General features: G+C 40.7%; 1 protein-coding gene across 5 annotated transcripts in view; it reads right to left on the bottom strand.

The window, feature by feature from the left end:
- Nucleotides 1-25,538, bottom strand: part of bmpr1ba (bone morphogenetic protein receptor, type IBa) — a 72,088-nt gene that overhangs the window by 17,425 nt on the left and 29,125 nt on the right. For 3 of the 5 annotated variants that reach the window (XM_026186621.1, XM_026186620.1, XM_026186622.1), the window contains one exon: nt 7,671-8,104. The exons of 1 other annotated variant lie outside the window; for it this stretch is intronic. In XM_026186621.1, the coding sequence (XP_026042406.1) occupies nt 7,671-7,776 (106 nt within the window). In that variant the 5' untranslated portion in view covers nt 7,777-8,104. Of the gene's footprint in view, nt 1-7,670; nt 8,105-25,538 lie in introns of those variants that run through there. One more of the 5 variants, XM_026186624.1, reaches the window with a different exon arrangement.

The following is a 25,538-nucleotide window of genomic DNA, read 5'->3' as shown; positions in this document are numbered from 1 at the left end:
GTAGTTTACATGAGTCACAGTAACCCAGCAAAGAGAGAAACACTGGGGTCACTCTGTTATTAATGTCTGGATTTGAGACGGGACAAGAGAAGGGAACTGCTTTGACTTTGCGAGTGGCTGGAGGTTGATTCCCATCCACAGGACACTGGGACTGGAACTAAAAAGTAGAAAATTTAAAAACTATCAAAATATAAAAATGCAATATGGGTTTGTTTCTGAGACACCAACTGCCCGTGAACTTGTGAACTGGGCAGTTGGATGGTCTTTCCAACTTGGGTAATTTATAAGAATAAGCTGCTTTTCAAACCATCATTTGATACTATCTTTATCTAATAAGTTGGAGTTTCATTTCCTCTGATGCTGAACTCCTGTGACCTGATTTGATTCTACATATGAAGCCACTTTTTTCCATACCTATTAGTGTCAAGTTGCTCTTTTGGTTTGTAATGTGAAATAATCAAATAAAAAAATGAATGCATATGCACATTTAAACTACTTGAGATGTTTATTTCCATCAAAAGGTAAAAGAAAAAAAAACAAAATTAAAAATTCAGATCCCCATCAGCTTATGTTTAGATCTAATTGTAGGCTTACTATAGTAACATTAAAACATGTACATAATACAAGCACATAAATGCATGATAATATATTTTAAATAATATTCTTCCATACCACTGATTGCTTCCAAGTGATCCCAACACCATCATCAAGTGCTGGAATTTAAATATATAAAAATGTATGCATCTCTGTAACTGCAGGTTTGCCTAATATCTATGAATTTTCATTTTAAAGTTCTGAATCAGCTTCGCCAGTTAGTTTATGAGTACAGTGGGTTGTTTGGGTTGTGGGTTGTTTGTGGAGCATCACAGGTGCAAAAAAAGTGCCAAACACAGATATGTGTTATAATTTCTCTAAACGAGTTAAAATCTTGATGAGACCATTTAGATTTATTTCATATAATGGAAGTGCATTCACTCTGTAAATCACTATAATGTCGACTAAAACTCCATTTAATACACACATGCACACACAGAGACACAAACACCTACTTATTGCTGTAATAGGAGACCATAAATTACTGTGCAATTCCTCTCTCTGGAATAATGTAGCATTCAACAGGGGCAATCAAAACACCTCACGTCAGTAAACCAAACCTCACACCTAACGTACTGACACACACACACACACACACACAGCAGTTGTCGTGCAGAACTCTAAGCCAAAGACAGCGTCTGCTTATACTAAATGATAACGTAACGGAATGTAAATCAGAGATGTTCAGCGGTGAGAATGAGAACAGGCAAATATGTGTGTAGGTGAGTGTCTTTTTTTGGCAGCTTTGGGAGCAGAGGGTGTGCATGAGGTTTATGTGTGTGTGGAGGGAGGGCTGATGGTGTTAACATTACAGCTGCCATGTGTTTATTTCCAGGAGTTCTGGTCTATGCTGTCTCCGTCATCTCCACATGCTTAAACTGTTACTTTCCATCCATCTACACCCTGCATGTCTGCAGAGTATGTGTGCATGTACGTATGTGTGCTTCGTGGGAGGATATTAATGTATTTCCTACTTGCATGTGAATAATGCGGGGGATGTGGACATCCATGTGCACGCACGGGTGTGAGTACAGTTGCATAAGTCTACATATGTTTACAGCTGCACGCGTCCCACAGTCTCCTCTGCGTGATTAGCTTCCCATTAACTAAGTCGCATATCACCCATCAGCACATCAGTGGCTCCAGGCCTTCTCTGCACCATCTAACTGGCCAAACAAGCTGTTGTCTAGACCCTTAAAGCACACACACACACACACACACACACACACACACACACACACACACACACACACACACACACACACACACACACACACACACACCATCTGGACACCGATTAGGTACCTATCAAAGCATACAATGACTCTATTGCAAAGCCATTTGGTTACAAGTCAACACATGACCTCAAGTTAAGTAGTGAATTTATTCATTTTCTCTGCCTCATTCTGTCTTTTATTTTTTCACCAAAGCCTGAAACTGAAGAATATCTAATGGCCAATATGTTTTAGAATTAAAGCACAGATTGTGGTGTCGTCCTTAAAGGTTCGAGATACTTGACTCAAACAAGTAAACCTGTAGATGAGGTTATAAGGCTACAGATAGGAACACGAGATTCAAAAAGTGATCGAGTTAGAAATAGCTCAACAATTGTTTGGTATACAGGGTTCAGACAAAATGTTTAGTTTTTAAACAGAAAAAGGAGAGATTGAAGTATACAGTTAACTTTGTGAAAACGCTTGCTATGTCTTAAAATATAAGACGGGCACTGATTTCCTATCGAGACTGACATTGACATGGATCACTATTTTCTCTCTGCGTGTCCTTACGTTCATTTACCCTCTTCTTCATGTTAAACAATACCAAATCTTCTATACTGAATATCTCTAAGAAGCCTGAACTCAAGTAACGGGCCCCAAACAACGATCAATTACCCTCTCCACTCCCTGCTCGCCCTCCCCAATCCAAAAAATAGTTCCAGGTGGTGAGACTGGGAGGGCAGGATATCATGGAGGGAGTGCGAGTGCATGGAAAACCCTAAGCCCTCATAGTCCCAGTGCACTAAGGTTGTCACAGCCAGCTTTCCTTTGCTCCACTCCCCTTCACCTGTTATCTGTCTATCACTTTATTGTGTTAGACCATGTTGGGCAGAGAGTGATCAACTCACACAATCAGAGTATAAAGACGTTTTTCTCACATAATCGCAGCAAATTTGATTTCCAAGATAGAAGTTTTGTAATTTGATGCCTAGCTGTCATCCACATGCTGAATTTACTAACAGCCACCCATTGAAATTTATATTAATAAGCAAAATATATATAGCACAAGTGATTATATGTCTTTGGACTATTAATACAAATTTCTGTTCTAATCATTCCGGCAATAGTTTGTAGGATTTTGCTGAAACTCGCATAATATCAGTGCTTATTATTGTATAAAAATTATCCTTTCTTTCTACACTGCCTCTCTCTCTTTCTCTCTCACCCACACACACACACACACACACACACACAGCTTCCCCTGCTCCAGCTGTGTCTTAAGAAGTCAGCGCCAGACCGGTAATCTGACTGGGATAGAAGTTACTGGATCTGTATCCATTACAGGATGTAATACCCCTCTATCCCAAACTCTCAACACTTCCCCTTTCTGCACCTTTCAGAGGTCATTCTAAGATGACTGTTTCCTCCATTTTTCTCAGCGCTATAGCCCCATCCAAATATAATGCAATTTGCTTATTGCACATTGCTTTGTAGCTGATGGTTACCCACTATAACAGCCATTCCAGGTGGTGAGAGTAACCCTCTAATGCATTTTACCACAATCAAGTTTCAACCCATGTTGTGCATTACACCACTGGTAGTTGCTTCACCTGAGAAAAGTTTCGCTTTTTTACTTTGAAGTTGCTGATTTTTATTGGTATTACATGGTTTCTAGTCACAATATCATCACAAACCGAATACACAGAACTTCTGGGTAACCGACACACTACAACTACAGGAGCTGCTCAGCCAGGGTAACCCATGCTATGAAGCTCCCAGCACACAATTTCTGTGCTGATGATGCTGCTGGTTTGAAACTCCTGAGTCAGCAGAGCATTACCACCATGAACCTGAGCACTCAGCAACCCTCAGCACTCAGTAACAAGTTGCTGGAGTTTTTAAATGCTTAAATTCGCCAATAATACCAATTAGAGTTGATCGTAGAATATCTACAAGAGAAGAACTTTCATAAACTGGCTTGTTGCAGTAGTGACAATCTATTTGCAGTATCACACTCCAATTCAGTGAGATCTATAGAATGTCCCAGTATTTTACAAATGTTTGTAAAGGCAGACTGCATGGCTAGGAGCTTGGTTTTATACATCTATGACAATGTAACTGAAAACACCTGAATTCAGAGATTAAAAGGAGTAGCCCAACACTTACAGGCCCCTTAAGTGTCAGTATCAAAAATGGTGTATTTGAGACTCATATCTGTGTCATTACTTTTATAGTAGAACAATAAATTCTCAAATGTCACCACATTAGTCTTCTGGGTACCAGGTTGTTAAGCCTGGTCAGGCCATGGTTTTTGGTGCAAGCTGAAGAAGAAAAAGAAGGAAAAAAAAAATCACATAGAAAATTGACAAAGGGAAAACAAATACTAATAGAAAACCAATAACAAGCACTAAAATGTTCCCCCTCTGGCTCAACGTTACAGTCAGGACATCAGTAGTTCTAATGAGGTATCAGTTTTCTGCATGTGAACAGAACACATCCTGTCAGAAAGCTTTAAGGGTGAGGAATGGAAAGCACAACTAACGGCACGGTACACTGAGTCACATCTCAAGTGCTTCTTTTCTTATTTTTTTAAAGCTGTGTTTTATTCCAAAATGCCTAATGACTTCCTCAGAGCAGAGTATCTTCAGAGACCCTCTCTGCATCCCTAAATGCAATTGAATGAATTCACTTGGAGTTGATGGGAATCATCTCTTTCACTGCTTTTGATTTTCTCAAAAACTAAAAGCCAGGGCAATCCGTAAGTATGAAGTATGTTACTTTTACAATAAACTCAAAGAACTATGGCAAATTCTTAGGAGCTCGAGAACACAGGCAGCAAGTGTGATGTGTATATCTTGGCCAAAAACCAGGTAAATGTTTTATTCAGATAAAATAACACCTGAAATTCCACAGAGAGCAACAGTCTCATTAGAGAGCAGTGACAAAAGCAAAGCAACTGGCGGAGCTTTGACTGTGAAAACTGATACAGCCGTGCTTATTTCCACCAAGGACAATGAAATGTAAGCTATCACGCTCGCTCCTCACTTCCCAGAACTCACATTGAAGGCTGCAGCGTGGTGTAGGTGGAAGGTCACAAAAGATTTGTGTGTATGAGATTCATAAAGTGTGCATAAGAGTGTGATTTCCCTATACTGCCTATGCCCACTATGCGACAATAAGGAATACAATGTTACCTATTTGTTTACCGCACAGACAATGGCGTATAAATGCCAGAGGGCAAAATGTGACTTTTATGCAGACACAACAGAGTAGGCATTTTACTGGCTGTTTAGAAAATTAACTACTCCATTTAACTATTTAACTACTCACCTGTGGCAACATGAACAAGGAATCCCAGGTATAGACATCTATTCAGTCTACCAAGTTATTTGTGAGTTGTTACGGAACAAAGACAATACACCGAGGAAATTAAGATACAGAAAGAGAAAAGGAGACGGAGACAGTCTTGTACATAACAACCACCTCGCTCCGTCTCACAACTTCTTTTAATTGACAAATGTTTGCCTGTTGAGTCACGGCTGAATTTATTGACAATCAATCATCTGTATGTCAGCCGATGAATAGGCCTGTTGCTGGTCCAATCAGTCATCTACGCGTAAGCCAATAAATGCGACTAACAGGCCTCAGGAGAAATGCTTTCTGAATACAGTTTGGACAGTTTGGATCAGCACAGTCCCTTTTTTGTGTTTCTGTTTATTATGTGAATTTTGCTGATGCCAGCAAATAAAATAAGACAATGAATTAAATCCTAGCATCTCAAATTCACACGCTAAGAATTTAAAGGCTATTCAGCACAGAGCAGTGTTCTAACGCTTACATATAAATAGTCATTTTTCATTCTTTTAGCTTCTAAATACTGGCAATGCCGGGAAGGATTTATGAAAACTGGACTGAAGATTTTCTCAGCAAATGCCTTACAAATAGAAAAAACACACACTGTGAATGACTAACTAGGAGCATAACACAAACAAGAAATCTTGGGTGAGGTCCAACATTGTGTCAGATTTAACAGTTCTTCTTTGCTGGCAGCTGTTCTGCGGCATCTTGGACGGAGCAGTCGGCGTTACCGTGCATCTAAAACATGTCGACACTTTGTCAGTTTGCACCCCTGTGCACTCAGGTGTGCAGTTTCATGCTTAAAAGCACATAATATTTAAAATAACTGTTATTCCTTCCAAAGCTCCAGTTATAAATTATGAAGCAGCACCTGAAAACAAAGCGAGTAAATCAGAAGGAGGGAGCTCGGCACAGACTGCTTCTGGAAAACCACCCAGTGACAATGACAGGAAAGATATACAAGACAGAGGAGATGACTTGCTGCCAGAGGTCGCAGGAAGACCTCGGCACATAACATACTGAGCATGAGGTATGAGCGTTTGCTGGCTTAACTTCAGGGCTCCCGGCTGAAATAGCCTACAATGACTTTAAATAGATCAACGATAAAGAAAGAGATAGATAAATAAACGCAGACACCATCATTCATTAGAAACACTGTCCAAATCTACACTCTGTGTTTAACTGAACAGTGGAAAGACTAACATTTAAACTCTTGAAAACCAAACTTTGTTTTTAAATTACTGACTGGGAGGAAAATCTACAAAATGCTCTTGTTACAGTTAACCCTAGAAGAGGGCATGAAAAATAACAGAGGCTGCGAGTTAACCCTTAAAGCTGAGCTAGGGAGCACCTTTTTATTGTCGCTGGAAAAAAAATTCAATATAACATTTGAGGATGTTGTAATTGAAGTAGAATTAGACGAACCATAGCTTCTTGACCTTCCCCGAGGCTTTAGAAAATCTGGCTCACGTCCACAGATTTGAGTTAACTGCACTTCTTTTCAGTCTGGCATGTAGAGGGTCAAGTGAAGTATAAATGCGGTAATATAAAGCCTGAAAATGTAATCATTTGTGGTAATCCCATCAGTTAAGCATAAGACTTTCACTTAGGAGATTGGGGTTCAAATTCGATTTGAAGATGAAACTCAGGCACTGTTAAATAAGACGAATGAACCGTCTCCTGTCAGACTCTTTATTTCTACTTACTGCAGCTTTAAAAACAAGTGTGATGGCACTAAACGCAACAGAGTTTTGAATCTGACACGTTCTCCCTCCAACACATAACAAATCACAGTTGAGATACCAAACATGGTCACAGACAAAGCGGCCGGCGCGTGTAACATCAGTGTCAGTCTGTGAGGATGCACCTCTCAGTGTGCTTGAAGAAAATGACAAATATATTGTAAATGAACTGACATATGACTCAGTTATTATTGCAGCATAGAGTGCTTTGAAAGGGGTGTGATAATTCATGAAATGGGAACATCTTTCTTCTTTTTGCATCACAAGCCGCTGGTTGAATATTAGCTTCAGCAGCATTCATGTGTTAAATACGCAAATTTAAAAATCATAGACTTGCTTGAAAATGTGTCGAATCAAATTTCTCATTTCAAAATCACAGCCCAAAGGAAGAGACAAAACACTGCCCTGTGCTTATTAAAAACCTTTTCATAATGACATGAAAATCAGTTATAACGCACAGAAAAAACAGCAACATACTATAGATATTTGGGATCATGTCCACTTCATTTGCATTTAACGTTTAAAACAGATTGTCATCATGGATTGCTTTCACAAAATGAAGGGCAAGGTATAGCACAGATTTAAGACGCAAGACTTAATGAGTTAAAAACTGGTAAACAACAAAAAAAACTCTAAAGCAATGCTTCACAGTGTTAATGGGAGTAAGAGACGTAATGAGCTGTTGTGGAGCAACTTCAGCACGCAGCTACTTAAAAAAGTTCAGGGGAGCAGTCAGCAGAGAAAGTTTGCAGTAACTCACCGTGTCCTTGCACATGCAGAGAGAACAGTCCAAGCAATAGTAGAGAACTCCAGCTCCAGAAACAGAGAGACAAACAGCGCTTCAGCCTTTCTCCCTGCACTGGCATGGTAAGAGTGTGCCGCCGCTCCTCTCTTCTCTGGTCTCCTCTCTTCTCTGGTCTCCTCTCTTCAGCGCTCTCCGCACGATGGGATCCGCTCACACGCCGTCGCTCCTTCTCAGTGTGTATGTATGCACCAGAGAGAGAGAGTGGGTAGCAAGAGAGGCGGGGGTAGTATCAGGCATGCGAGCTCCTGAATCTGCGAGTGCGAATGTGTGTGTGTCTGTGTGGGTCCACCGAAACGTGAGAAAGTCCACACCACACAGAACACACCGGCAACAGCAGCAGCAGTTGGAGATGATTGTCCCCCCAACCCTGTCTGACAGTAGCAGCCCAGCTGAGAGAGAGAGGGAGAGAGACAGACAAAAAGGGGGAGTTTACTTCACTTGCCTTGTAGGGAGGGCTGGCCCTCTCTCTCTCCACACACACACACACACACACACACACACACACACACACACACACACACACACAGGGAGGGAGGACATGGGTGGAAAGAAAACAGGGGCAGAGAGCAGACAGGAGCAAGATGGGGTTTTAGAAAAAAAAAAGTAGGAGGAGGGTGAGGAGGACATTGAAAACAAGCAGCACTATCTGTGGGATTCTGCACCTTTAACAACTTATAGATATCTGTTTACACTTTGTTTTGGAAATAAGACTGTTAATCGGGTGAGATTGACATAAAGTGTTGACCTAACAATAAAGCAGTGCTACAATTGACCATACAATACATTTCAGATTACTGCAGGAACTAAAAGAAAATCATATAACATCCACATGTACTTCCTTTCATGTGATTGCAGCGGATCCTAACTGTTGTGCGTTTGCATGGCCTAAATGGGAAAATTGGACCAATGTATGTTCAGTAAATATATCAGAATAGCTGAATATCAGAGTAACTGCCAACACTGGAGGTACTGGATAAATCTGTGTAGTACTTCAAGTATAATTAAGGGAAAAAATATACTGTATATGGAAGAGGCCCTACTTTAGGTGTGGTTTAATAGAGTGGATTTGAATTGTTCATGTTAACACGTAGGCAGGCTAACCTGTAGTGTACTTAGACACCCTTTATGCATATGGTTTTGAGCCTAAGGCATTGACCTTTAGCTTTGGTCTTCAGCAGGCTGGAACGAGCATATGCAAAACAACATTTGAATAAAACTGCACTCAGGTTTGTGTCACCGACGACTCCACAGTCTGCACGGCTGGAGTCGGGTTTATCATTCCGAAGAATTCTGCTTTACAATCCCAGATTTACGAAAAGCTACTCAAAACACCTCTTCACACAGTGGCGTGCTATTCAAGTAGCTGGCCTAGACACTTTGAAGGAGCTGTTAGAGATTACATCACCCAAGCCTGGAGCTTTTATACTAATAAATAAATGGGTTGAGACACTCTAATAGACCATTTCCTTTCCAGAGCTATCCTCTTGCCTGTAAGGCATGCTTTCGACAAAACCGCGTGTGTGTGTTTGTGAGAGCGCACGTGCGTGTGTGCTGGTAACACTTTGCTTTTAGCTGAAAATATGACAGACCTGAAACACCACAGAATGGGCAGCTTTTTTTTTTTTTTTTTCCCTCCTCAAAACACAAAATGCTGAACATTGAAGTTTCGAGGTTAAATAGATGGGGGTTTTGTTTTCATGTTAATCTGCCTCTTTGTTGCTGCCGCAGTTCTTTGCACTTCTTTTCTTTCTCACACTTGTTCATGTTGGTCATTAAAGGCAAACAATAGGCTGCCTGGCTCCCTCGCTCTTCGATGAGAGCAAAATATCACTTCACAAATAAACCGTCGTGCCCTGCCGCTGCCCTATCGTCTTTCTGTCTGCCCTCATCATTGCCTCTCTCAAGCCCTGTTCCCATACAAACAGTAATAAATGTTCTTGTCAATTTTCCTCTCCTGTGAAAGAGAAGATCCAGTCTCAGTTTTTGAAGCAGGATGCCGAGCTGGGGATGTTTAGCAAATAAGAAGCGGCCACTTGTGTAACTTGATATTTCAATTAGTATTTTGACAATTAATTAACCAAATACATCTATTTGGTGTCTTTCTTGCTACAAGATTACAGTGATCTGATTTTTGAATAAAATCTTTTTTTTTTTGCCCTTTCTGAACTTCTGAAGTCCTGGATTCGGTTATAAAGTCAAAATTTTGAAGTGACCATTCCAGATAGGAACGTTTTCCGTTTTGGAAAACCACAGCAAAGTTTCTCCTGTTTCATGCCTTCCTAAATGACACACAGCTTTTTTTATTACCATTTCTACTCTTTCCAAGATTTTTTTTTTTTTTTTTTTTTAACTAACAAACTTAGCTGCCCTCCCCCTCCACTTCTGTGTTTTTCTTCTCCACTCCTTTTCCCACTCCCCTCCTCCAGTGAACCAGAATGTCATTTCAAGCATGTCTAACCACGGGAAGCCTTTTAAAAAACTGTGACAGCATTTGCCCCCAATCCCCAATAGCTGTGAAGCCCTGTGTGTGTAAGCAAGTAATGAATGTCTGTGGTGATTTGCCTGAGAACAGAATATCATATGCAGATTGAGGTATGATCCCTTTAAAAGCTGTTACTTTAAAGGTACTGTAGACCAGTGCTCCATGACACACACACACACACACACACACACACACACACACACACACACACACACACACACACACACACACACACACACACACACACACACACACACACACACACACACACACACACACACAGGCTATTCTTCACTGGTGTCACCCTCATGCTGGGTCTATGATGAATGGCTGAGACTGTCATGAGCGAAGGATGAGCAGTAAGAAAAAAGGGAGAGAGAAAAAAGCACAGAAAGGCCTCTGACAAGTAAAACAAAGGGGAGAAGAGGGAAGAATAATAGATGTCTGAAGCCTTTTAGAGGAAAGCTTTTTTGAAGAATTTAGATAACAGAAGGAGGAAGTTGACCTTTAAGGGATATTTAGAGGAATTCAAATTTAAGAGCAAAAAAAAGCTTATACTGATAACAGGAGGTCAAAGACATAAAAATACAAGCAACACTTCTACTTTACGTCACAAATGAGTTGCTCAGAAGTCTTTAAATCTGAAGCAGAGACCACTGTTTATTCTGACTGCTTGTATGCTAATAGTGTTCAGGCCCCTTTACACATTCAGATTATAAGTCTCAGCAAGTGCTTGGGGTCAGTAGTTTATTCAGCATCCACTCTTTCATCATTTTTGACAAGCTGTCATAACACAACAACTTCACTTGTCAGTAGCTCTCAGTGTCAACACTTCAAAGGAGGTGGACTGAAAGTTGCCAGTAAACACATTTAATTTCTGATCTCGGAAATTAGAAACAAATAATACATCTAATGAGTTGTTAGGTACAATTCAGAAGTTTCCTCCTCGCCAAATGGACTCTATATATATCGCACTGCACAATCTTAATTAGCAATCCTGAACTATCGCCTCTCCAGAACTGCAAACTATTAACTGCCGTGTCACCCGTGGTTTTATAATACCTTGGAGATAAATGAGAAAGGGTTCTTTCTATTAAGATCAATGACAGTGAATGGGAATGTAAAGATATGCTAAAATCACTTTCAGTTTGTAATCATGCCAAAGCAATACAGTTCAAGATTTAACACAGATCTCCCAATCTTAAAACAGTTTCGACCCAGCAATGTGCTAGATAGAGATTGGTACCCTAACTCATTGCCGTTGCTAATGTCATAAGCTGCAAAGATACCGATATTATTATGGAGATGGACCCAAAGTTTCTTATTTGAGGTCTCTCTGATAGAGTACATTTTTCAATAGGTCTATTACTTACTTGCACTGCAGTGAAGAACATCTTACTAAAGTGGATTAATGTAAAAGAACCAAGTGTTAAACGCTAGTGTAGAGTGCTGTTTTTTGGTACTCTTGTTTTACATTTTTTGCCTTTTTGTCTTTGTTTGTTTGTCTAAAAGTGTGTGCTTAAAGATTTCAGAATGGATCCATCCTTTGCTTGTAAAACTGGAGAACAATAAATATATTTGGAAGAAAAAAAAACTGTCATGTGGACTGATGTGGATTAAGGATGAAAATAAAAATCTGGTATAATTTATATTGCTAAGGTACAATTATATTAACTAGGAGAGCTGCAGAAGCGTTCATTATATGTAGACAACAGCTTTATAATTTGAGTGAAGTTAACTAGATCTCTGTAGCGTGTTGCTAATCTTATAGAAAGTCTATAGCACTGAGACTCTTCTCAATCCTCGCCATTCTGTCATCAGATCATGAGTACTCCCATCATCTATAACTAGGGATCTACAAATATTGTGGTACCATGGAATTGCGTGCCATTGACCTTGACTATCACTGGCCTTTTGGCAAATACTATGACGAAATGACTGCTGAGGGTGATAAAGATGACATATGACATCCTCTGCCTCTCTGATTGCATCCTGTGAGATGGACCTCATTGTAGTTGATCAGAAAGTATCAGCTTTGTATGTAGCTTTGTTGCCTCACAGCTAGAAGGTTGTGGGTTTGAATCCACCATCAGGCCGAGGCCTTTTTGCGTGGAGTTTGCACGTTCTCCGTGTGGGTTCTCTCTGGGTACTCTGGCTTCCTCCCACAGTCCGAAGACATGCATTTAGTAGCATTAGGTTAATTGGTGATTCTAAATTGCCTATTACTGATGTGAGTGTGAATGGATGTGTATGTCTGTGTTAACCCTGCGACAGACCGGCGACCTGTTTGGGGTGTACCCTGCCTCTCACCGTTTGTGAGCTGGGATAGTAATTACTGTAATTTCTGTCTGGGCTCAAATTCCAAATATATAAATGGACTTGGGATACTTGCGACTCTGCATATACCTATTCAAGCACATTGTCTCCACATTCGGATTTCTTTGGGATTTAAAAACCACCTTACCTTTTCCTGGCTCACTTTTAGAAGCATTTATCCCTTTATTTGATGTGTGAACTGACTAAAAGACAGGGGATTAAATCCATTTTAGTGAAACACCTCCGTGGCACAGCAGCACATCTGCTAATCCCCACCCATTCACTTCAGCATGTCTTTAAACTAACAAGAGGTTTAACATAATCTGCTTTAAGTCTGTCCATTCACTCCTATTCACTGGTGCATTTACATAGCAATCCTTTGTAGATGTGGGAGAGCTGTGTGTGAGAGTTGCGGTAGTACTTCCTCTTCCTCCAGTCCATTTGTACCCTCAGCTCCTTCGCCTGAGGGAAACCTAAATGGTGGTTTAGTTGAGTTCATTTGTTGTTTTAGTTTTAAAATGTTCAAACAAAGCACTGCAGTTAGCAACAATTTAGATCAAGACAAGTAGGGAAGACATGATTAAAGTGGTCTCTAAGGAATGTATGAAGTGCTGTGTGCAAAATGGGATAGGAAGGTAATGATTAAGGATGGAGCAACAGGGCTGCAAATTACAGGTGATGCTAAGCCTTTTCACCCTGACTTAAACGACACAAACTCACCAGAGAAATACGATTTCCTCCTTCTGTCGCAAACACAGCCAACAAAAGTCAACCTAGGGCCAAGGAATTGGTGAGAGGAATAAGGACACGAGGAGTAACGCAGAGTTCAGGGAGATGTTGATGAAGCAGTGAAAGAAACTAAAGCCTGTCAGGTCCTCCTCTGTCCTCAACACTAATTTGTACTTGTTTGACCTTTCACCTTTATGAGAAAATACCTCTGCAACACTGAAGAACCCCTTTTTACCCACAAATATGGAAAGCTAAAATAAATAATATATTATTTTATATTATTTAGTAAGCAGTTACAGAGTGATGTTTAGATCACTTCAGAGAATGTTAAATTAACTCAATGTATTACCACTTGATCAAATCATAACCATAACCAGTATTTGTCCAACCACAAATAAGATATTTATTCCCTCCCTGAACTGCATGTCGGATGCTAGTAGGAATTTTTTCCATTTAGTGAGATCCTGCCAGACAGGATTTTTTTTATAAGCATTTATTTTCCTTTACACTCACTGGCCAATTTTTTTAGATATGCTGGGCAAGATTTATCCAACTTTCTGTACCCTAAATTCCCTGATCTTAGCCAAAGGGAGTGGCACCCAGTGTGGTCTTCTGCTGCTGTAGCCCATCTACTTCAAGGTTCACAATGTTGTGTATTCAGAGATGCTCATCTGCACACCTTGGTAGTAACAAGTAGTTATTTGAGTTGCTGTTGCCATCAGTTCAAAGCAGTCTGGCTATTCCTCTCTGACCTTTGACATCAACAAGACCTTTTCACCCAGAGAACTACTCACTGGGTTTCTGTCCATTTTTCAGAGACTTCTCAACCCCGGTTCTGTGGTAAAATCTCAGTAGATAAGCCTGTCTGGCACCAACAACCAAGCCATATTCAAAGTCACTGAAAACACCTTTCATCCCCATTCAGTTTAAACTATAGGAGGTCATTTTGACAATGTCTGCATGCTTGAATGTGCAAATGAATTGCTACCGTTTGATTGGCTGATTAGATATATGCATTATCAAGCACTTAAACAGGTCTAACTAATTATATGGCAAGGAAGTGTATATTATTTTCCATTTCCTGTCTAGCACGGTTAGGTTTAGTCAGCAGCACAGGAGCACCACAGGGAACTGTGCTGTCCCCTCTTCTCTTTACCCTGTACACCTCTGACTTCTGCTATAACTCTGAATTATGCCACATTCAGAAGTTTGCAGACGACACGGCCATCATGGGGTGTATCTGGGATGACCAGGAAGAGGAGTACAGGAGCCTGGTGAGGAACTTTGTCACATGGAGTCACACAAACCACCTGCAACTCAACACTTCAAAGACCAAGGAACTGGTTGTGGATTTCGGGAGGTCCAGACCAGGTCCACTGCCAGTTCAGATAGAGGGAGAGGAGGTGGAGGTGGTCAACACATACAAGTACCTCGGGCTGTGGGTGGACAACAAACTGGACTGGTCATGCAACACAGAGCACCTGTATAAAAAAGGCTGAGGCTGAGGTCTTTCAACATCTGCAGGAAGCTCCTGAGGATGTTTTACCAGTCAGTGGTCGCAGGAGTCCTTTTCTATGGCGTGGTGTGCTGGGGGAGCAGCACAGCAAAGAAGGACTCATCCAGACTGGAGAAACTAATCAGGAAGGCTAGCTCTGTGGTCGGCATGAAGCTGGACACTCTGGTGACAGTGGCAGAGAAGAGGACCTTAAAGAAACTGATGGACATTATGAACAATGCCGGGCATCCTCTGCACACGGTCGTAAACAATCAGAGGAGCCTATTCAGCGACAGGCAGCTTCTCCCAAAGTCAAAAACCAACAGACTTAAAAACTCCTTTGTCCCACACGCCATCAGACTGTTTAACTCCTCACTGGAGGGGAGAGGGAGGAGAAACAGGGGGACAAGGGAGGGCGGGAGCAACTGAGTTGTAGGTGCTTTTGGTTTTTTTTTGTCTCTTTCTTATATTTGACTGTGCAATAATCACTGTGCAATATACTCACTCAAATGAGCAATCCTATTTATCCATATTGTATATTCTGTATCTATATATGTGTATATGTGTATATAAGGTGTATTTATGCTTATATCCTTACTCTCATTCCCCTTAATGTATCTGTAACATGCAACTTCTTTCGGTGCTTTGCTACTGGAAACTGAATTTCCCGGAGGAACCCACCCGAGGGATTAATAAAGTTTCATCTAATCTAATCTAATCTAATCTAAACTAATTGGGTAACTTTAGAAAAAGATCCTCATAAAATACACCACTCCAAGATTGTTGTCTGTGTCTCATGTTTTCTGCTAGAAATCTGGTCATGTGGGTTTTGGATGGTCAGCAGGGTGTCTGTGCCAAACTATGCTTAACCTAAACCTTATTATGAGCCTTTGCTTTTTTTTTTCTCCAAAAGGAAGTCAAGTCCCCTAAGGTGACTGCGTAAACAAGTTTATACCCTCACAGCACAAGTAACACAAAACACATTCACACATCACAGAGAGTTAGGTGTTGGGCCACTTAAACTTAATGAAAGCCTAATGATAGACTGGGAATTGGGTTTTACAGCATGTTATTGTCATTGTGAAACCACTCACTGTATCACTTTACAACCGCCATAAAATCACTGAAAGGGATATGTGATTAGGGCGAGGTAGAAGAAAACTGAGACGGAGTATTAGGTATCCACAACTGTAATCATGATATCATAAATGTTTCTATTATTTTCTGAATTTCTTTTGCATATATCCATGATGAATGCCCACGTGTACCATCAAGCTATGTAGCAAACACAATGTTTTTCTAGATCATTTCAGAAAGATTAATGTCCTGTTATTTTGCACTTAGGCACACAGCACGCAAAGAGAGAATGAAAGCCTCGAATATTACTTTGATGTTAAATGTTAGTGAAGACGCTTTTGATTAATAGGAAACAGCTAAATAAGCAAAATAGGAATCATAGGATGTCGTTTTTAAGAGAAGATGAAACACACACACACACACACACACACACACACACACACACACACACACACACAAACTGTGAGTCTAGAATAAGCAATCCCCCACCTTCCACCTCCCTCGCACACATACCATCACCCCCCAGACCCCCACAATCCCTTGAGGAATAGGAAAGGGTGCTGGGAGGAGGAACCAACTGGCCAAAAGGGTGGAATGTTAAATTTGTCTTGCTAAGGTAGACATGCACACAGAAAACAGAAGACCTACTTCCTGAGTGGGAGCAAAAAGGAGAGTTGAGTTTTCCCACCTGCTTCGTGGGATCGTTTTTGCTGCCTACTTTTTCTGATTCATAAATGAGACAGCTTGCTAAATACTGCAAAACACAATCTGCAGCCACCCACCAACACTTTTTTTTGTTCCCCACAATGACTGGCCTCTGCTTGTTTATCCATCTGTCACATAAAATATCTGATACAGCTCTAGCTGGAAATGCGATCAGACTTTGAAGAATTTTCTTCATCTGGTTGGCACTGCTAACTTGGATTGTTAACATTAATTATGCAACGAGTGCATCTCAGCTCTCAGTGCAACACTGCAGAAAGTCAAACTCTGATGACTACTACCTTACAGCAGGGAAAGCCTCTGTGATTCTGTTTAGATGCAGTCAAGCACCTGCTTCCTCTGGTTACACTTGAGTTGAGGCATTTGTTGTTGTTTTTTCTTTATCCTCAGCTTAGCTTCTGTTTGTCTCTTTGGTTTTCGGTTTAAAAGTGCAGATGTCTCCCAGTTACTGTGTGTCACGCTAGAGCATTTTATCCAAAACAACAAGCATGCCGGCAACAACTCCACACTCTCCTCACATTTTAGTTACAGCTTAATTATTGTAGTGAAACAGCAATCCTTGTCAGCAGTACAAACATGTTAACCTATTTTATATAAGGCACTGTGCACGTGTCTTGTGCCATTTTTATTTTTCTTTCTCTTACTGCCAAGGAGGCAGATTTCACAATTGGTCTTCAGCAGTACTTTTCTCTTTCACATTTTTCTTTTGGACATTGACTGCTTTTTCACTTATTTTCAGTGTATGTCTAACCCGAGGGATAAATCAGTATTGTGCCTAATAGCCAAAGTTGTTGTTAACTTGTAAATGTTTAGCTTCTTTGTTATTGGTAACATGTTACTAGGAATCTTTAAAAAATGCCAAACAATACTGTTTGGCAGCCATAAAAGATGATTTTTGTGCCAACAAAGTACTATTAGCTGAGAACTAGGCACATCTAGGCATACCACAGTGTGCAGTGTGTCTTTAAAAAAAAAATTTGGAGGAAAAAAATTGGAGGACAAAAGAAGCCATATGTAAAACATGGTGGAGGCTCCATCATGGTCTGGAGCCGTTTTTAACATCTTGTCAAATTCAATCATAAATGCAGGAAAGTACCATCTGATTTTTGATCTGGAAAGCATCTGTTTGGCAATGGCTTTATTTTTCAGCATAACAATGATCGCAAACATACTGCCAATGCAGAGAAAAGGCAAAATGGCTTCCCCAGACCCCGGGACTAAACATCACTGAAGCGCTGTGGGATTGTTTTGACAAAACGCGTAACAAAAGGCATCACAAATCTAAAGAAAAGATTGGGAAGACTTGGTGCTGCTGCCTCATATATTGTATTTTCATGTGTGTTTGCACATGGTTCAATAAATCACTGCACCTGTTTCCAGTTTTTCAAATAAACTAAAACAAATAATGCTATTCCAAGACTTTTGCACAGTACACTAAATTCAAAAGCCTTTATGAGAGAGAGGCATAGCATGGAAACTTTCAACAGCAGTTCAATCAGCTATAGAGAACACATGTGCCTGTTGCTATTGCAACTACATTGCAATAGCTATCAACCAAGGGAAGATAGCGTCTTCGGGTATGTATGACATAATCTAAATTCTTTAACTTTCTTAGTTTTATTTCCCTTTGTCATAAATATAGTAATACTTTCCATGATTCCAAAAACACTCATTTAAAAACACAGGGATCTAGTGTTTATAATTACCCTGTAGAACTAACCTGGTTTTGCCCAGATTATGTAGGAGTTTAGGCTAATAAAAGAGCTACACGTGGTTCTTTGGCTAACGACAACTGTTTTCTCCAGCCAAGAATAGCATAGCCCAATAAAACCTTTCAGCCTCTGTGGCTGGTCCTATTCACCGTTGTTTTCTCCTACTCCCCCTCTCTTCCAGCCTTGCATATACTTATACCTGCCAGAAGAGAAGAGAAGAGAAGAGTCCCATATTAGTGGTTGTTTAGGGCCAAACAGAGCATAGTGACACCAGGGGCAGGGGGCTAACCTACAAACTGCCTGTGACCCCGACACCTGCACGAACACAGGGACACATACTGATATAAAAGCACGTACACCGGTCCAGACACACACACACAAACGCACTTATTCACAGATCACTGCTTATGACACCCGCTTCTCTAGGCCTGCCAAAAGGCCACCATTTGACCACCTGATAATACCGTCTGCTAGGCAAAGCACTAATGCTGTGTAATCACTCTTCCTCACAGACTTTACCAAACAATTAGATACATGCTGCCAGCGATTCAAAATAGTTTTTTTTACTGAAGACTTCAAAGGAAAGCAATGAGAGCAAGTTCAGAGGTCAGGGCTAGAATGTAGGGAGAAAAGACTTTTGATTAAAGACTCTTTTTGATTAAAAGAGGCACTGAATAGAGAAAGCAGGATAAAAGAAGAAAGATAAAGAAAAAGAACATGGAAGCAGCTAATGATGTTATGAATGAATGGGAATTTATTGCCAAAGCATTCAGTGGCAAAGCTTGAACCAGCTTTAAACTTTTATGATTTTCTCTTATCTGTTAAGTGTGATTAATTGACCAAATTATGATTGAATTTAGCAATCTAAATCGAGCATGACCAATTCATTTGAATCCAGTAAAAATCTAATAGAAACAATGCTGGCAGTTACTCGGGCAACTAGCAACACTTTTGTTTTTAAGGGATTTTAAACTAAGTATTCTGGAGTTATTTTGGTTAGAGATTATTGTTATTTTATACCAGCACTTGGAGCTCATTCACAGCATTGGTATTGATATATCAATACCAATGCTGTGAATGTCAGCTTACTACTAAAAATTGGTTTGGCAAATGTACTTTAAAAGTAGGATGGCCCTTTTTTCAAATGCTATATGCTGCGTATATGCAGTGGCTTTGCTGATATTATGAACAGGCACATACTGGTGTCCTATGCCTGCTGAGGTTAAGGTGTGTGTGCAGTGAGCTCAGTGAAGCAAATTGCTTGAAGATCAAAAATTCCCTGCAACAGTTGCAGGGCTACCCATCTTATATTCTGTTTCTAAATACCAAAAGGTATAAAAATTAGATGCCGACTTCTTTGACAGAGCTGGTCTGAGCAACTGAAGTAAACTCAACCGATTTTGATTTACAGTTTGCAAGAATAAGGTGCCAGGCAGTATTTTTCTGTGAATCCTGGCTTATCTCTCACAGAACGTATGGCTTATGATTTGAATGCTAACGAAGTTAGACAGGAAGCAAGGACAAGGGGACACAGTGTTGGGCAGGGGTTGAGTCAGATGATGGAGGTGGTGGGAGCAAAGCTGGTGTCGGAAGGGTGGTGGTGGGGCATGAGGGTCTGCTTGGGGTGAGAGGCGCAGTGGGATAAGAGCGTGGGGAGTTCATGCCCCTGAAAGGCCCTTTTCGCACTGCATAAACAAAGAGATTACAGTGAGAAGGGGCTCAGTGCCGCTAACAAGCAGTGCTGCCACACACACTCGTTTAAACTCGTGCACACACAGTCACATCCTCATAGGAATCATACACGCATGCACGCACACACACACGCACACGCACACGCACACACACACACACACACACGACTATAAACACACAAACAAGGACAAGCTCATGCAAACTAATGTGCACTCACAAACACAGCATCAACTCAATAAACCTACGCACACAAATAACAAGAAGCATCACAACATAGTGGCGCCACCTGTCTCCTCTTCACCAATTAATGAGCTCCCAGCTCCCGGGATGCTACAACGGGGTGGCAATTAGCAGCAAAAAAAAAAAAAAAAAAAGGAAGAAGGAGAAGAAGAAGAAGGGGGGAGTCATAAATGAGGGAGACAAACAGACGATGGGGAAAGGGGTTGAGAGGGTAAGGGAGGAAGGGGCTGAATCAGCTAGAAACAGTCAAAGTAAAGAAAAGGGACAGAGTGAGAAACACAGAGGACAGGTGATGTGTCCATGTAACTACTCGCATTCATGATAGTTTATTTTAAACCCACATTTTTAAACTGTCTGTTTTTTTCAGTCTTAGGTGACAAGGCAGGATTACAGACTTTTAACATGTTGAACTCACGGTTGTCCATTCTATATTGCTGTCGCTTATTTCAGATATTTCTCTGATTTATGCTATGCACTGTCAATATAATACACTTTAAAATAATGTAGAAAAACTGCATTTAACTTGACAACATCCAGGGAACTGAAAAAGATGGAAACATTTGGAAAAACTCAGCTCATTGATGCTGCTCACCTGCATGTTTCCATCTCTTACTTGCGTTTCCTTTTTTTTTGCCTCATTCCTTCTGTCATTCAGTCACGCTTTGTTTCCCATTACTCTCTCTTAAATGCATGCACACATACACATTCTTTGTTCGCTACTGCCTGATAACAGGCAGTCATTCATACCAACTCATGACCTCTGACCCTTGAACCTTTAGGTCTAAATACTGAACTGAGGGACCAGTCACGCATTTGCTGACGGTGACATCTGATACAGAAATGCACACACATAAATCAACAAAAGTTACGGTAAAAAATGTACAAATTTAAAATTCCATTGGAACAGTCTTATATGCAGCATCAATGATTAAATGAACTAGTGAATGATTGAATCATTAGATCATATGTAGATACAGAAATGACTTTAACGCTATAGGGCTAATTGGATATCCTGCATTATACTGCGTGACTTCGCTTTCAATTTATCAAATTTGCAAGTTAAAATAATAAAATGGATGTCAGCTAGAAGACACATTTTTTTCCAGTTTTTAGAGACACAGATGGCTAAAACTCTATATGTAAAATATCAAATTATATCAGTATTAAAAACTTACACTTCGCCTGCTAATAATACTACCATCCCTACTATTATAGCTACAAACAACGATAACAGCAACAGCTACTTTTACTTTCTTTAAAAAAAATTTGCGTTTGATATTTCAGTGTGTGAAGAAGTGTGGATTATTAAAATGGTGACTTTACCATATGTTGAGAAACTTTGTAAATTAAAAAATCCAAATCTAGTGGCCAATTTCGCAGTAAACTAATACACCCTGGCAGCTGCCAAAGCATTGATCATTTACACGTTTGTCTTTGAAACACACATACGTCGATGATCTACAACATAAGCGTGACAAGCAATTACTTACTTCCATACAAAACTTAAAATTTACTGAGTTCATTTTTATTTGTGAAATATTTTGCATCCGAATGTTAGTTACATTCAAAATCCATTATGCGCTACACAAAAGGGAAGCAGACACACAAAGCACAGAGACAAACATTCATTTGCATCTCCCCCATCTCTATCCATCTCCAGCCATGTCCACTGGCACACATATTAGGCAGGTGTGGGGTCAGTGTTAGGGTCAGAAGCCTCGGTCCAGCTCCCAAATATAGTGCTTCCACTATTCAAGGATCCGTAAGTTCAGCGCAACTTCTCGTATGACCACCATGGGCCCTTTATGTGTGGGAAAAAAAGCAAAAATACCTAACACACAAAACAAGCATTCATCAATTCAGCACAAGTATTTACGCTCATGGACTACATTTATACATGTAGGTCAATCAGTGGTCATGGACGAAGTACAAAGAACATTATGACAACAGTGTGTGTTACACAGTCTGCCCCATCTACCTGCCAGCTATCAGAAAACATGAATGCTAATGTCTGCTAGCCTCTGTTCCCCAAACCTTGACCCACACCTACTTTTCTTCATGTTTCTGTTCTTCTTTCTCCCTCGCCTTTGCTGACCTCTACCCCATAGTTTGTAAAAGAGGACCTATTCTGTGAATGAAACATAACACTGCCACTCTGACCTCCAAGAATGGCCTTTGCACTCCAAACTAGTGACTTTAACACATAGAAACATGCTCATCACGAGTGGGGGTCTATTTGTTGCACACAGAACCTGTAAAATATTTGTTTTTGCCTTTGGTGGCTGTGCAGTGAGAGTATGCGTTTCCACATATGTCACGCATACTAGAGAGAGAATTCACCACTTTGACACAATGAAAAACACTTAGCTTGATTTGTTGCCATAGTGAAGTGAACAGCTTTTGACTAAAGGTGATCTAATGTTATTAGTATTACTATCCGTTTGCTCAAATCAATTTTGTAACTGATTGACAGTGCTGCATGGGTGAAAGACATTGAAAGGGAGCACAAAATCCTAAATATTACTGCAGAAAAGAATCTGATCTGAAGATCAATCACACATCTGTTCAGCAAATGGCAGAGACAGCTTCTCTTGTTATGTGCTTATAAATAACAGAGCTTTTCAGCTACAGATAAGTAACGCATGTGTTTAAAGAGGGTACAGCTGGAGAGGCCTTTTAGAAACCTAGACTTGAGTTTATGATGAAGTCAGACTAAAGTGTATTTATGTTATTAGAAAATCTACAATCCCATATCCAATCAAGTTGGGACAATGTGTAAAATGTAAATAAAAGAAGAGTGCAATGAGTTATGAGTATGAGTAATAACCACAAAATATATCAAATGTTTAAATTGAGAAATTCTACTATTTTATGAAAAATATTTTATTATTTTAATTTAAATGGCAGTAGCACCTCTCACAACAACATGGCTTTGCAGTAAAAGCATCGATGTGCTGAACTGGTCTGCCAGCACTTCAGGCCTTTCACAAACTGAAAAGCTTTGGTGCATCATGAAACATGAATATAACCATGACCAAATAGAAATGATGTATAGCTCGAATCCTATATCGGTCAGGAATGGGACAGGCTACGCAGTGGTAAGCATGGCCCGGCCCCAAATTTCTTAGGATGTGTTGTTGCATCAAATTCAAATTCATTTTCTCAGTTTTCCCATGTGCTGCTTTGTACAGATGTAAATTAACTTTTTAACCTAGTTTAGTACTTTTGTGGGGGGGGGTTTGATATGTTTTCTGTGATGATTGGTCCGCCAGCACCTCCGCACCTGGCACACAATGCAGCCAACCCCTACAGCTCCTCCTGCAGGTGGTGGGCCTGCAGGACGATGGGCCCATTTCCCTTTTTCGGGCTGTGCCCGTCTGGGCACCATGGACTAAGGCATCCCCAGGCCTGGCTCCTGAGTGGGGCCCTGGGAACCATATTCTGGGCAGGGTGAACTGTACCCTTGATGTTCTACTCATAGGGGTCTTCTGAATCACTCTTTGTCTGCTCCTTCACCCAAGACCAATTTGACATGGAAGACCCTACAAGGGGGCAAAAGCCCGCAGACAACATAGCCCCTGGGGTGCCTTGAACACACAGACCCCTCCACCATGATAAGATAGCGATTCGCAGAGGTGTTTCTGTGTTCTATAGGGGAAAAAATATGGATTTCATGACCTTTGCAAATCATTTAATTGTGTTTTTTACCATTTTGCAAATGCCGTTATATAATATTGTATAACTTAAAGGTCGGAACCCTGTCTGCGGAAGTGGATACATGAGTTCAATAACAGAATCACTACTGTATAGTATTATATAGCTTATAGTATTGATGACTGTGGAGGCCATCTGAGTCAAGTGAAATCACCATCATGAGTCAAGAAACGAGTCTGATATGATGCTCTGTTCTAACTTCAGCAGGTTGTCGTCACCGTGTCTACAGGTCCAATTGCATTAAGTGGTTGTCATGGAACCGGCTGACTAGATGTTTGCATTAACAAGCAGTTGAACAAGTGTGCCTAACAAAGTTTGTAGTGAGTGTAAGTTGTACCATGCTCTGGCATGTGCGTGCATATACCAACATATGGGTGAATGTGTTGTCTGCATGTTACACTAAATCAGGTGTAGAGCACAATCAGTTCACAAACCTAATCACTTTGTGTTTACGCCATGACAATGAGGTGTCAAGCGTTCAGCCAACTCAGATCAAATTCCTCACTAGGTTTAGAGTCACCACCTCTTACGGCATTACATTGTTGTAGTTCTTGCTGCTGTGGTCTGTCTTAATCATTTTCCCTTGTACGTTAAAAAAGATATCTATGTGTAGTGTGTGTGTCTGTGAGTAGGTGAGCTGTTGCAACATTATTGGTTATTCTAGAAGATCGGCCTGTGACATTTAATAACAAGCTGCTGTCTTTTCATCTAAAATACCAAGTGATCCAGCTCAGTATCAGGTGCAGGGAATAGATGAAGCCCTGAACTAGCCCGACTTCACATACACAACCACACATGCACATAATGGCTCTACTTTGGTCTTCAACAATGCCACATTTGTCTAACAGCTGATCTCCACATGATAAGACAATATATTAGGCAGAACATCCCCCGACACACACACACACACACACACACACACACACAAGTCTACAGATGGCTATCATATTTACATAATCATCAGTTGTGGGTGAGACTGTCACGATCTGTGTGGTGTTCCCAGTGGTATTTGAAGCAATTATTCTTTGATGGGCCTGTGTACACAAACACACAAACACAGTGTATATAAATACACTAAAAGACAGTTAAGAAAATGGGGTGGAAACAAGCACAAACACAAACTGAAATCACCTCTCACAGACTGATCCCCCGGTGACAAAGCAGTCACACGCACACACGTAAAACACACGCACAACCTGACCCCACTACCCCTCCCTACGGTGTAGAGAAATTACTGCCACCTGAAGCGGAACCCCCCGTCCATCATGGGAGGCCCACAAAGCCCCACAGGTGTCCTTTAACATGTCCAACAGTCCCCTCCTCCCCCCCAGCTCTCCATGTGTCCATTCATCTGGCTGCAGTGGAAGACATCAAAACAAAACATCCCTGGGGGGAAAACCTCAAAGCTAAACATGCACATGAATTGCTCTCTGGTGAATGCACAGCTTGGTGCTTCCAACACTGTGACAAGACAATCAGTCTATTAAATGCAGATCTCGCAAGTAGAATGTTTAGGCTACGCCCACACTGTAAGATCGCAAAAGACGCAGGAATAATAGCAGGATTTAAGAGTATAATAACGGACTGAAACAGAAGATGGCAGCACAGCATGTACAAGGATGCCAGCTGCCGTTAAACCCCGA

This window comes from Astatotilapia calliptera, chromosome 12 (genome assembly GCF_900246225.1).
Source record: "Astatotilapia calliptera chromosome 12, fAstCal1.2, whole genome shotgun sequence".
Classification (NCBI taxonomy): domain Eukaryota; kingdom Metazoa; phylum Chordata; class Actinopteri; order Cichliformes; family Cichlidae; genus Astatotilapia; species Astatotilapia calliptera.
The sequence above is the reverse complement of the archived record's forward strand: the minus strand, read 5'-3'. Positions and strand labels throughout refer to the sequence as shown.